This window comes from Leucopleurus acutus (assembly GCF_964270905.1).
Source record: "Leucopleurus acutus genome assembly, chromosome: 1".
NCBI classification, from domain to species: Eukaryota; Metazoa; Chordata; class Mammalia; order Artiodactyla; family Delphinidae; genus Leucopleurus; species Leucopleurus acutus.
In genome coordinates this window covers 124,043,214-124,058,715 of record NC_139142.1, presented here as the reverse complement: position 1 = coordinate 124,058,715, position 15,502 = coordinate 124,043,214, and the positions used below count along the sequence as shown (strand labels likewise).

Sequence of the window (15,502 nt, the reverse complement as noted above, 5' to 3'; positions counted from 1 at the left end):
AAGAAACTGCATGCAGCATGCTATACTTACTTCTCTGTAGTTCCCGTTATTCTAGGATGTTGGTCCCACAAGACAAAGCAGTCTTCAGAGCCCTGAACACCAATGTTTCTTTCTCTAGGCCAGGGAGATCACTATAAACTCTGGGTTACTGTTCTCTATTTGACCACCATGACTTATATGGCAAATTGGTAAATGCATGTAGATGGAGAAGACCGGAGAGAAACTGCAGCAAATACAGGGTTCACCTCAATGCATTTCTTTTCTCAGGGACCTTAGCTTCTCAATCCCTGGTTGCCTCAATTGCTCTCTGATACTGTTTAATTTTATTTTGCTTTTATAGTTGGTCTTCAGTGAGCATGTTAGTCTGATTTAAGTTAGTGTAGTTTAGTTAGTCTACACAGAGCCAGAAGCAGAATTCTCTTGGCAAATAGCTCCCTTTTTCATTTCCCTATTCCCAGTCAATGATACTACCAACGCTTAGGTACATGTACTGCATGTTTAACTCTTCCTTCTTTCTTTTACCCTCATGTGTCTTTAGTAGACAAATTCTGTAAATTCTATCTTTGAAATTTCTCTCCCATACATCTTCATCCTTTACATTTTTACTACAATCACTCTATTATGTATATATACCCTTCCCTACCCCCCTCCATTCTCTACCTTTTCCAACCCCCACAATGCCTAATGAAAGTGGTAAAAGCTTCACAGTATTTATATAATCTAGTTCAAAACCACGTTTCCTACATTACTTTCTACTAATTTTGTAAAGATACCCTGTACTCCACTGAAATGAAACTATTTCCCAGGGACCATAGCCCATGTATTCCTTCCTCCATAATTATGCTCATAACTTTCCTTTCGTTTTCTTGACATAGCCAAAACATTTCAAAGTCTGTATCAAATGCTATCCCATCCATAAATACTGTGTAGAGTCATTGAAATGGGGTAATATCTCTCTTCTGTGAGACCCCATTGCACTTTGCTCATATTACTTGAATTAGTAATTATTTCAATTTGCCTTGCTTTAGCAGGAGTTTTGTTCTTACACTATCTCCTTGAGTATAAGCTCCTTTCAAGGTGAGGCCTTTATTTTATTCACTGTTGTCCTACAACACTTGGCACAGTGCCTAGAATTTGGAAGCCCTCCCTCAACAGAATAAAACAGAATTCTGACAAATATAAAATGCAGAGTATTATAAATCTGTGTGATTACAATTGTATCTGATAGATTCATGTTTCTGAAAATGTCACCTGTTTAATAATGACTTGTATTTTAGAAATATAAATATCTAAGACATTTTTAGGTTTGAAATAAAGAGTAATTTGGATTATATAGATCAATACACAAGCACCCCTCATTTTCCCAACAAAATTTGAGTTCAAGCACTTTTACAAGAAATAATTTCATCATGTGAGCCATTGTGTATTATGTATTACGTATTTCTTTCTCTTTGAGTTGAATATCCAAGTAAGTCATACTTGAAAAATGCAACACAATTCAATTAAATATGGTTCCCAAAGGTATGCAAATCATTTAATGTTAATTTTATGACAGAAATGTCAGCATTCAAATGAAGATTATGTGAAGAGATTTTAGGGCTGCATAATTCAGGTTTAATTTTACAGGACTATGAATTGAGAATAAACTTGGGGGTGAAAATCACTACTTACAAGGAATATTCAGGAACGGCATCCTTGAAGGCAGGAAGTTCTCGCACATATTCAATATAAAACCATTTCACTTTGAAATGCAAATTCATATAATCGGTACTCTTGCATAACCGCTGCTTTTCATGTTCTGTAACAGATAAAATCAAATATTTAATAAAGTCTGGTTTGCCAACAATGCTGTGTTCCAATCTACTTTTAATTATTCGTATTTCAAAAAGGAAGAAAATAACATATCTGAGGTTAAAGCAAATTGAATTGCTAAAGACAGACCTGAAAGTTTACAAAATGAAAAAATCATCCGTTAGGTCCTATGTAGAATAGCTCAGGCAGTAATGAGAAATGACTTGAATGGTCTAATGTGCCTTCCTGAAAAAGGTGAGAATTCTGGTGAGTTGAAGAGTGATAATGTATCAGCATTTTTCTATTTATCTGCAAGCTTTCACATTTTGACTACTTTTAGCATGATGCAAAGTGCCAGAAAGAATGAAAACTTGTAAGCATGAATAAAACATGAATCAAACTAGGAGGCATAATCCCTGATTAATACTGGAAATGGGAATGAGTAGATCGCATTTTTGGCCTGGATATTTAATACTTAGAGAATTAAGGAGAAGAACTATATTTAACTTCTAAGCCAGCTGATTTCTTCTTCACCTTTTAAGTTCAGCAAAAATTATTTTGTACGCTGTGACCTTTTTTTGACATTTATTTAGCAGGATTTTCTTTTTTTTTAATTTTTATTGGAGTATAGTTGATTTACAAGGTTGTGTTAGCTTCAGGTGTACAGCAAAATGAATCATATATATATATCTCCACTTTTAGATTCTTTTCCCATAAAGCAGGATTTTCTAATATGTGACTTTTTTCCTCTCTCTTGCTCAAAAAGGATAGCTTAACACTGTTACTTTGATCTGAACATATAGTAATATACTACTGGGGAACAGAGACAAAAATAATGTTACTGAACACATTTATCTCTGCTCAATATTAATATGTTGGCCAATTCTGGCTCTAAGTATAGGCACAACCAAACCCCAAATATCCCTAACTATACGTAGGTTGAAAGTGTCCTCTGAGAAGTTCTGGTTGAGGTCTGTGAATCTCCTTCAAGCTAAGGGCTTTAATTTATAATAGGAACGCCCTTTAGTTAATATTCCAGGCTGAAAACACTAACGGAAGCAATTAGATTGTTATAAGGTAATTGAGGTTATCCTTGCTTTTCCAAACCTGACTATAAAGGGACTTAAATCCCAATAATAAGCACAAGAGGTAACACAACCCCAAATCGAACATTTTCAAATTATCTAAGCAATGATTAATTCAAGACAATTTGTAGAACCAAGAAAGAGGCAGAGACACAGAAAAAACATACATCTATACACAGAAACAAGAGTAATATACTAGTACCTATAGACCAAACTCCCAGACAAAATTATGAACCAGGTGACTGGCAGCTGCTGTGCAAGGATGGGCCTGGCAACCAACCAGACTGGGAGCCAGCCATGCCTACCAGACTGCCCCCAGTAGTCTACCCTCCACAACAGAAGGATCCACACACATAGGGGCACCCCTAGAGCATACAGCTCTGGTGACCAGTGAGGAGTGGGCTGCTGAGACACATAGGACATCTCCTACAAAAGGCCACTTCTCCAAGGTCAGGAAACATACTCAACCTACGAGATACATAGAAATAAAAACAGCAAATTAGACAAAATGAGGTGACAGAGAAACATGGTCCAAACAAAGGACCAAGATAAAACCCCAGAAAAAGAATTAAGTGAAATGGAGATAGGCAGTCTATCTGAGAAAGAGTTCAAGGTAATGATTGTAAAGATGATCAAAGAACTCAGTAGAAGAATGGAAGAACAGAGTTATTAGTATATAAATGTTATCATTATTACTATGATTTATATCATAGAATGTTCTACCTATGTTTTCTTCTAGTTTTATGCTTTCCAGTCTTACATTTAGGTCTTTAATCCAGAAGTTAAAATTGTTTAACAGAGATGAAGAATACAATAACTAAATGAAAATTACACTGCTAGGATTCGACAGTAGGTTAAATGATACAGAGGAACGGATCAGTGAGTTGGAAGACAGAGCAGTGGAAATCACCAAAGCTGAACAGAAAAAAGAAAAAAAGAAGAAAAAGAAATGAGGAAAGTTTAATAAATCTCTGGAATAACATCAAATATTCTAACACTCACATTACAGAGGTCCCAGAAGGAGAAGAGAGAGAAAGGGGCAGAGAACATATGTGAAGATATAATAGCTGAAAACTTCCCTAACATAGAAAAGGAAGCAGACCTCAAAGTGCAGGAAACACAGAGTCCCAAACAGGATCTACCTAAAGAGGACCACCCAAGACACATTGTAATTAAAATGGCAAAAATTGAATATAAGAGAGAATATTAAAAGCAGTAAGGGAAAAGAAACCAGGGAACTCCCATAAGGCTATCAGCTGACTTTTAAGCAGAAACTAAAGTGATGAAAGAGAAAAACCTACAACCAAGGATACTCTATCAGGCAAGGTTTTCATTTAGATTTGATGGAGAAGCCAAAAGTTTAACAGGCAAGCAAAAGGTAAAAGAGTTCAGCACCATGGAACCAGCTGTACAAGAAATGCATCTCTGGGAGGGAGCCGTGAAGGAGGAAAGGTTTCCACATACTAAGAAGCCCCTTCGCGGGCGGAGACGTGGGTGGTGGTGGGGAAGCTTTATAGCCATGGAGGAGAGTGCAGCCACAGGGGTGCAAAGAGCAAAGCGGAGAGATTCCCACACAGGGGATCGGTGCTGACCAGCACTCACCATCCCGAGAGGCTTCTCTGCTCACCCGCCGGGGCGGGTGGGGGCTGGGAGCTGAGGCTCAGGCTTCTTTGGAGGTCAGATCCCAAGGAGAGGACTGGGGTTGGCTGCTTGAACACAGCCTGAAGGGGCTACTGCACCAGAGCTAGCTGGGAGGGAGTCCGGGAAAAAGTGTGGACCTGCCTAAGAGGCAAGAGACCATTGTTTCAGGGTGCATGAGGAGAGAGGATTCAGAGCACCGCCTAAACGAGCTCCAGAGACAGCTGTGAGCGGCGTCTATCAGCACAGACCCCAAAGACGGGCATGCGATGCTAAGGCTGCTGCTGCAGCCACCAAGAAGCCTGTGTGCAAGGACAGGTCACTCTTCACACCTCCCCTCCCAGGAGCCTGTGCAGCCCGCCACTGCCAGGGTCCCGGGATCCAAGGACAACTTCCCCGGGGGCGGAACAGACAGCATGCCTCAGGCTGTTGCAACTTCATGCCGGCCTCTGCCACGGCAGTCTCTCTCCGCATTCCATACCTCTCCCCGCCCCCCACCCTGTCACCGGCCTGAGCAAGCCACTGACCCCTAATCAGCTGCTACTTTAAATCTGTCCTGTCTGAGCAAAGTACAGATGCCCTCAGGCAACCTACACACAGAGGCGAGCCAAATCCAAAGCAGAACCCCAGGAACAGTGCGAACAAAGAAGAGAAAGGGAAATTTCTCCCAGCAGCCTCAGGCACAGTGGATTAAATCTCCAAAATCAACTTGATATACCCTGCATCTTGGAATACCTGAATACACAACGAATCATCCCAAAATTGAGGTGGTAGACTTTGGAAGCAACGAGATATATATATATATATATATATATATATATATATATATATATATATATTTATATTATTTTTTTTCTTTCTTTTTCTCTTTTTGTGAGTATGTATGTTTCTTTGTGTGATTTTGTCTGTATAGCTTTGCTTTTACCATTTGGCTTAGGCTTCTGTCGGGGTTTTTTTTTTTTTTTTAGTGTAGTTTTTAGCACTTGTTATCATTGGTGGATTTGTTTTTCGGTTTGGTTGCTCTCTTCTGTCTTTCTTCCATTTTTTTCGTTTTTTATTACTTTTTAATTTTTAATAATTATTTTTTATTTTAATAAATTTACCTTTTTATTTTATTTATTTCTTTTTTTCTCCCTTTTCATCTGAGCTGAGTGGCTGACAGGGTCTTGGTGCTCTGGGTGGGTGTCACGACACGTGCCTCTGAGGTGGGAGAAGCAAGTTCAGGACATTGGTCCACTAGAGACATCCTGGCTCCACGTAATATCAAACAGTGAAAGCTCTCCCAGAGATCTCCATCTCAACGCCAAGACCCAGCTCCACTCAACGACCAGCAGGCTACAGTGGAGTCCACCATGCTGAAAAACTAAAAAGACAGGAACACAACCCCACCCATTAGCAGAGAGGCTGCCTAAAATCATAATAAGGTCACAGACACCCCAAGACACACCACCGGACACAGACCTGCCCACCAGAGAGACAAGATCCAGCCTCATTCACCAGAACACAGGCACCAGTCCTCTCCATGACGAAGCCTACACAACCCACTGAAACAAGCTTAGGTACTGGGGGCAGACACCAAGAAGAACAGGAACTATGAACCTGCAGCCTGTGAAAAGGAGACCCCAAACACAGTAAGTTAAGCAAAATGAGAAGACAGAGAAACACACAGCAGATGAAGGAGCAAGATAAAAACTCACCAGACCTAACAAATGAAGAGGAAACAGGCAGTGTTCCTGAAACAGAATTCAGAGTAATGATAGTAAACATGATCCAAATCTTGGAAATAGAATGGAGGAAATTCAAGAAACGTTTAACAAGGACCTAGGAGAACTAAAGAGCAAACAAAAAAAGATAAACAACACAATAAATGAAATGAAAAATTCTCTAGAAGGAATCAATAGCATAATAACAGGCAGAAGAGCAGATAATTGACCTGAAAGACAGAACAGAGGAAATAACTACTGCAAGCAGAAAAAAGAAAAAAGAATAAGAATTGAGGACAGTCTTAGAGACTTCTGGGACAACGTTAAACGCAGGAACATGAGAATTATAGGGGTCGCAGAGGAAGAAGAGATAAAGAAAGGGACTGAGAAAATATTTGAAGAGATTATAGTTGAAAACTTCCCTAATATGGGAAAGGAAATAGTCAATCAAGTCCAGGAAGTGCAGAGAGTCCCATACAGGATAAATCCAAGGAGAAACACACCAAGACACATATTAAACAAACTATCAAAAGTTAAGTAGAAAGAAAAAATATTAAAAGCAGCAAGGGAAAAACAACAAGCAACATACAAGGGAATCTCCATAAGGTTAACAGCTGACCTTTCAGCAGAAACTCTGCAAGCCAGAAGGGAGTGGCAGGACATATTTAAAGTGATGAAAGGGAAACCTACAACCAAGATTACTCTACCCAGCAAGGATCTCATTCAGATTCGATGGAGAAATTAAAACCTTTACAGACATGCAAAAGCTAAGACAATTCAGCACCACCAAACCAGCTTTACAACAAAGCTAAAGGAACTTCTCTAGGCAGGAAATACAAGAGAAGGAAATGACCTACAATAAGAAACCTAAAACAATTAAGGAAATGAAAATAGGAGCATACATATTGATAATTACCTTACATGTAAATGGATTAAATGCTAAAATCCAAAGACATAGACTTGCTGAATGGATACAAAAACAAGACCCATATATATGCAGTCTAAAGCCACACACTTCAGACCTAGGGACACATACAGACTGAAAGTGAGGGGGTGGAAAAAGACATTCCATGCAAATGGAAATCAAAAGAAAGCTGGAGTAGCAATTCTCATATCAGACAAAATAGACTTTAAAATAAAGACTATTACAAGAGACAAAGAAGGACACTACATAATGATCAAGGGATCAATCCAAGAAGAAGATATAACAATTGTAAACATTTATGCACCTAACATAGGAGCACCTCAATACATAAGGCAAATTCTAACAGCCATAAAAGGGGAAATTGACAGTAACACAATCATAGTAGGGGACTTTAACACCCCACTTTCACCAATGGACAGATCATGCAAAATGAAAATAAATAAGGAAACACAAGCGTTAAATGATACATTAAACAAGATGGACTTAATTGATATTTATAGGACATTCCATCCAAAAACAACAGAACATGGGCTTCCCTGGTGGCGAAGTGGTTAACAATCCGCCTGCCAATGCAGGGGACACGGGTGCGAGCCCCGGTCCAGGAAGATCCCACATGCCGTAGAGCAACTAAACCTGTGCACCACAACTACTGAGCCTGCACTCTAGAGTCGGCATGCCACAACCACTCAGCCCATGTGCCACAACTACTAAAGCCTGCATGCCTGAAGTCCGTGCTCTGCAATAAGAGAAGGCACCACAATAAGAAGCCTGTGCATCACAGTGAAGAGTAGCCCCCAGTAGCTGCAACAAGAGAAAGCCTACACACAGCAATGAAGACCCAATGCAGCCAAAAAAACAAAAACAAAAAACAAAATAAAACAACAGAACACACTTACTTCTCAAGTGCTCATGGAACATTCTCCTGGACAGATCATATCTTGGGTCACAAATCAAGCCTTGGTAAATTTAAGAAAATTGAAATGGTATCAAGTATCTTTTCAGACCACAGCGCTATGAGAATAGATAGCAATTACAGGAAAATAATCTGTAAAAAATACAAACACATGGAGGCTAAACAATACACTACTTAATAACAAAGAGATCACTGAAGAAATCAAAAAATACCTAGAAACAAATGACAATGAAAATACGAAGACTGAAAGCCTATGGGATGTAGCAAAAGCAGTTCTAAGAGAGAAGTTTAGAGCAATACAATCCTACCTTAAGAAACATCTCAAAAAAACAACCTAATCTTACACCTAAAGCAAGTAGAGAAAGAAGAACAGAAAAACCCCAAAGTTAGCAGAAGGAAAGAAATCACAAAGATCAGAGCAGAAATAAATGAAAAAGAAATAAAGGAAACAATAGCAAAGATCAATAAAACTAAAAGCTGGTTCTTTGAGATGATAAACAAAATGGATAAACGATTTGCTAGACTCATCAAGAAAAAAATGGAGAAGACTCATAAAAGGAATTAGAAATGAAAAAGGCGAAGTAACAACTGACACTTCAGAAATACAAACAATCATGAGAGATTACTACAAGCAACCATATGCCAATAAAAAGGAAAACCTGGAAAAAATGGACAAATTCTTAGAAAAGCACAACCTTCTGAGACTGAAACAGACTGAAACAGGAAGAAATAGAAAATATAACCAGACAAATCACAAGCACTGATTTGAGACTGTTATTAGAAATCTTCCAACAAACAAAAGCCCAGGACCAGATAGCCTCACAGGTGAATTCTACCAAAACATTTAGAGAAGAGCTAACACCCATCCTTCTCAAACTCTTCTGAAATATAGCAGACAGAGGAACACTCCCAAACTCATTCTACGAGGCCAGAAAAAGATGTCACACACAAAGAAAACTGCAGGTCAATATCACTGATGAGTACAGATGCAAAAATCCTCAACAAAATACTGGCAAACAGAATCCAACAGCACATTAAAAGGATCATATACCATGATCAAGCAGGGTTTATCCCAGGAATGCAAGGATTCTTCAATATACCCAAATCAGTCAATGTGATATACCATATTAACATACGGAAGGATAAAAACTGTATGATCATCTCAATATGTTCAGAAAAAGCTTTTGACAAAATTCAACAACCATTTATGATAAAAACCCTCCAGAAAGGAGGCACTGAGATAACTTACCTCAACATAATAAACGCCATATATGACAAACCCACAGCCAACACCATTCTCAATGGTGAAAAACTGTAACCGTTTCCACTAAGATCAGGAAGAAGACAAGGTTGCCTACTCTCACTACTATTATTCAACATAGTTTTGGAAGTTTTAGCCATGTCAATCAGAGAAGAGAAAGAAATAAAAGGAATCCAAATTGGAAAAGAAGACGTAAATCTGTCACTGTTTGCAGATGACATGACACTATACATAGAAAATACTAAAGACTCTACCAGAAAACTACTAAAGCTAATTAATGAATTTGGTAAAGCAGCAGGATACAAAATTGATGCACACAAATCTCTTGCATTCCTATACACTAATGATGAAAAATCTGAAAGAGGAATTAAGGGAACATTCCCATTTACCACTGCAAGAAAAAGAATAAAATACCTAGGAATAAACCTACCGAAGGAGACAAAACATCTGTACGTAGAAAATTATAAGACACTGATGAGAGAAATTAAAGATGATACAAACAGATGGAGAGATATACCATGTCCCTGGATTAGAAGGATCAACACTGTGAAAATGACTATACAACCCAAAGCCATTTACAGATTCAATGCAACACCTATCAAATTACCAATGGCATTTTTCACAGAACTAGACCAAAAAACTTCACAATTTGTATGGCAACACAAAAGACCCCAAATAGCCAAAGCAATCTTAAGAAAGAAAAACGGAGTTGGAAAAATCAGCCTCCTGGACTTCAGACTATACTACAAAGCTACAGTAATGAAGACAGTATGGTACTGGCACAGAAAGAGAAATATAGATCAATGGAACAGGATAGAAAGCCCAGAGATAAGTCCATGCACGTATGTTCAGCTTATCTTTGATAAAGGAGGCAAGAATATACAATCGAGAAAAGACAGCCTCTTCAATAAGTGGTGCTGATAAAACTGGAGAGCTACATGTAAAAGAATGAAATTAGAACACTTCCTAACAGTGTACACAGAAATAAACTCAAAATGGATTAAAGACCTAAATCTAACGCCAGACAGTATAAAATTCTTAGAGGAAAACAGAGGCAGAACACTCTTTGACATAAATCACAGCAAGATCCTTTTTGACCCATCTCCTAGAGAAATCGAAATAAAAACAAAAATAAACAAATAGGACCTAATGAAAGTTAAAAGCTTTTGCACATCAGAGGAAACCATAAATACAACCCTCAGAATGGGAGAAAGACAACCCTCAGAATGGGAGAAAATATTTGCAAAACAGGCAACTGACAAAGAATTAATGTCCAAATTTACAAGCAGCTCATGCAGCTCAATATCAAAAAAACAGACAACCCAATCCAAAAATGGGTAGAAGACCTAAACAGATATTTCTCCACAGAAGATACATATATTGCCAACAAATACATGAAAGGATGCTCAACATCACTAATCATCAGAGAAATGCAAATCAAAACTACAATGAGGTATCACCTCACACCAGTCAAAATGGCCATCATCAAAAAATCTACAAAACGTTAATGCTAGAGAGGGTGTGGAGAAAAGGGAACCCTCTTGCACTGTTGGTGGAAATGTAAATTGATACAGCCACTATGGAGATCAGTATGGAGGTTCCTTGAAAAACTAAAAATAGAACTACCATACAACCCAGGAATCCCACTACTGGGCATATACCTTGAGAAAACCATAATTCAAAAAGAGTCATGTACCACAGTGTTCATTGCAGCGCTATTTACAATACCCAGGACATGGAAGCAATCTAAGTGTCCATCGACAGATGAATGGATAAAGAAGATATGGCACATATATACAATGGAATATTACTCAGCCATAAAAAGAAACGAAATTGAGTTATTTGTAGTGAGGTGGACCTCGAGTGTGTCATACAGAGTGAAGTAAGTCTGAAAGAGAAAAACAGATTCTGTATGCTAACACATATATATGGAATGTAAAAAAAAAAAAGTCATCAAGAACCTAGGGGCAGAACAGGAATAAAGACACAGACGTAGAGAATGGACTTGAGGACACGGGGAGGGGGAAGGGTAACCCGGGACGAAGTGAGAGAGTGGCATGGGCTTATTTATAGTACCAAATGTAAAACAGATAGGTTGTGGGAAGCAGCCGTATAGCACAGGGAGATCCGCTCAGTGTTTTGTGACCACCTAGAGGAGTGGGATAGGGAGGGTGGGAGAGAGACGCAAGAGGGAGGAGATATGGTGATATATGTATATGTATAGCTGATTCACTCTGTTATAAAGCAGAAACTAATACACCATTGTAAAGCAATTATATTCCAATAAAGATGTTAAAAAAAGAAAGGAATTGCTTTCACACTCATAGGAATTAGTTTCTGTTCTTTTATGCTGCATGTCTCTCATGCACCATCAACTAATATTTACAGCTCTGTGGGCAGGAACAAGAGAACAGTACCAACTGTTGTTACATTTTGCCAATTCAACCATACTAACTGACATCTTTGCATGCACTATGCACTTCAGCTGACATAGCAAGAGGTTTTCAGCTTACTTAGTTTGTGAGGTAGGTTTGATCTGAAGAAAAATGCAATTGATAATGGAAATGGTACCCGCCTATATAATAAGGTGCACCTGTTTTGTCCTTAAGTAGAAAGTATTAAGTAGAATTTAACTTTTTTCAGCAGTGACTTGTGGTGATCATCAAGAACCTCAGTATCTGTGGCAGGTTTAACTAATTAGATGATTATCACACTAAGTCCTTTACCTCCCAGTCATACAACCAGACTACATTTCCCAACCTTCCTTGCAATAGGTTGGCCTATGACTGACTTGTGGGCCAAAGATAATATATGCTATTTTCAGCCTTGCCCTAAAACACCTCCTGTGAAATCTGCTGTGCTTGCCTTTCCCTCATTTGTGGCCAGATGCAGAAGATCCAGCCAAGGATTCCAAGGTTCAAGGGGATCACAGAGCTGCTAGAGGGTTGAAGTCTGGATCCTTGAGCCACTTCTCAGAGGAGAGCCACCCAATCAGAAATACCTTCTTTGACTTGTACAAGTAAGAAATAAATAAGCTGGCACTGTGTTAAATCATTTGTTATGGAGTTTGGCTATGTGGGGTTACGTTCTGCTGCATCACACAAAGGTTTTGGAAAGGTTAAGATGCGCTTATTAATTAACCTCCAAATTATTTTGCTTTCTAACTTCCTGTTTCTCTCTCTCTCTCTCACACACACACACACACACACACACACACACACACACGTAGTCAGGCTGTCCCCTTGCTTTATGGAACTGTATCAATGTAAGAACCTTTAGCAGACCCCACTGTGAATTGATCCACCATCATGTAGGAAATCAGTGAATCAGACTTAAGAACTTAAGAAGTTTCATGTTAAGAAAATAGTATATAGGCTCTGAGAGAAGAATTATCATAGAAGTAATACATTTTCCAGGTAGACTAATATTACAGTTAACCTTCCTGTCAGCCTCGTTTCATACTTGTAGTCTCTCAGCTATATTCTGAGTAGTTATCACCACTTGGATGATTTTATACAAAGTGAGCTGTTATGTTCCAAAATCTATATGCCTGTTTTCCTCATGTCTTCATGTATTCCTCCCATAATGTGTAATGATATATTATAAGGAGATATTTCAAATAAACTACAATTATATCTTAACCACCACATACCAAATATTGATTTAAGATATTATAATATCAAATTCAAAGATATACTTCAAATTATCTTTAATTCTCACAAAGTATCTTCTGCTTAGTTGTAGAACAGTCACAAAACTGCATTTATCTCATATGATGTGAACAACAAAATTTATTTAGCCATCAGTTCTCTTACATTTTAAATTTTGGCAACAAATATTTAACTTGCTCATTACATTTACAAGATAAAACATTTAATTAATTTTCTGAACTGCAGTATAATAATTTTCTACAAAATTTAATATTTGATGAAAGAAAACCCTTAGAATGGGAGAAAATATTTGCAAATGAATCCTGACAAAGGATTAATTTCTAAAATACACAAGCACCTCATGCAGCTCAATATCAAAAAAACAAACAACCCAATCAAAAATGGGCAGAAGACCTAAACAGACATTCCTCCAAAGAAGATACACAGATGGCCAACAAACACATGAAAGGATGCTCAACATCACTAATCATTAGAGAAATGCAAATCAAAACTACAATGAGATATCACCTCACACCAGTCAGAATGGCCATCATCAAAAAATCTACAAAAAATAAATGCTGGAGACGGTGTGGAGAAAAGGGAACGCTCTTGCACTGTTGGTGGGAATGTAAATTGATACAGCCACTATGGAGGTTCCTTAAAAAACGAAAAATAGAATTTCCATATGACCCAGCAATCCCACTACTGGGCATATATCCTTAGAAAACCATAATTCAAAAAGAGTCATGCACCACAATGTTCATGGAAGCACTATTTACAATAGCCAGGACATGGAAGCAACCTAAATGTCCATCAACAGATGAATGGATAAAGAAGATGTGCAACATATATACAATGGAATATTACTCAGCCATAAAAAGGAACAAAACTGAGTTATCTGTAATGAGATGAATGGACCTAGAGACTGTCATACAGAGTGAAGTAAATGAGAAAGAGAAAAACAAATACCATATGCTAATGCACATATATGGAATCTAAAAAATATGGTAATGATGAACCTAGCGGTAGGGCAGGAATAAAGATGCAGACATAGGGAACAGACTTGAGGACACGGGTTGAAGGGGAAGCTGGAATGAAGTGATAGAGTATCATTGACATATATACACTACCAAATGTAAAACAGATGGCTAGTGGGAAGCTGCTGCATAGCATAGGGAGATCAGCTCAATGCTTTGTGATGACCTAGAGGGGTGGGATAGGGAGTGTAGGAGGGAGGCTCAAGAGGGAAGGGATATGGGGATATATGTATACATATAGCTGATTCACTTTGTTGTACAGCAGAAACTAATGCAACATTGTAAAGCAATTATACTCCAATAAAGATATTAAAAAATTAAGCTTTGAATTTCAATGAGAAGAATATTTTACTACCAGAATAAAAATGCTTCATTAAAATAGTACAAAGAAAAACTTGGCAACTTAGAAGACTATTCCTATTTGCCTTTAGATGGTGTTTACCAGCATTTACTTTAAAATAATATATCTTCTTCTGAAAGTTATTGTATGCATGGGATTTTATCGACAATTATGTATCAATTTACAGGATAGGGTGACATACACTCAATCCATTCTCATGCCAAAAGCAAATTTGCTGCCATCAATCATCACAGTGTCATTTTCCAGTTCTTAATCTGTGACATCATTTTATTGCATAAACACTCTGCATTGTCCTAGAGTTGGTAGTTCAATTCTGTAGGGCTCTCTTAAACATCCCTCTAAGTGTTTGACAGGCTGCTCTATCTCTAAGAGGTGATGATATGGAAGGTTTGGAAGGAATACCAAATAAAGAGTTGGCATTAGGGGGTCAATGCACATGATGGTTTGTAAGATACTATGTGCTCACAAACCCCAAACCCTATCACTCAGAAATTTTGATTGTAAAAATAAATATGTATAAGACTTTTACAGATAACATACACATATAAATATCTATCAAAGGTAAGCATAAATGTATATTAACAATAGACAGATGGCGATCATGGGCTCTTTTTCATACACTGAGAATGCTAATCCATGTAACTAGAAGCAAAAGGAGAAAGGCGAGGGCGGGGAGGGGAGGAGAGAGAGAGGGAGAGAGAGAAAATAAGAATTACAATTTTCCATTTTAGAGCAGCTCTATAAAGGTTTTGTAATATCAGCACATCTTTGGAGGTGAGATATCATGTAAAGTTCTGGCTGCCAAAGTAAGGTATTGTACTTACAAGGTAATAAAGCTTGGAGTAATAAAATAAAAATGAAAAAATAAAGGACTATACATAATCATATGTTAGCAAAAAGTAATTTGGACCAATGTGAATCTTCCAGAGAAGGAAATCAGCAAACAAGAGAAAAGATTAGCCATAATAATCAATTACTGTAGTCAACTTTCTTAAGAATCAATGACCATGAAGGAAAAAATATCATTAATTTCTGTAGGGTAAGAAAGAAGATATGGAAGTTTCTTTCATGAAACATTTCTGGTAACTAAGCCTTAGCAAAACACTAGGGAAAAAAAGCCAAGCAAAATTAGGAAAAT

General features: G+C 37.9%; 1 protein-coding gene across 1 annotated transcript in view; it reads right to left on the bottom strand.

The window, feature by feature from the left end:
- The window catches only part of UNC13C (unc-13 homolog C), a gene marked incomplete at both ends in the record, with an annotated part of 586,714 nt that overhangs the window by 102,045 nt on the left and 469,167 nt on the right, over positions 1–15,502 (bottom strand). Inside the window, one exon of the mRNA XM_082853041.1 lies at positions 1,672–1,798. Within this exon, the coding sequence (XP_082709167.1) occupies positions 1,672–1,798 (127 nt within the window). The remainder of the gene's footprint in view (positions 1–1,671; positions 1,799–15,502) is intronic.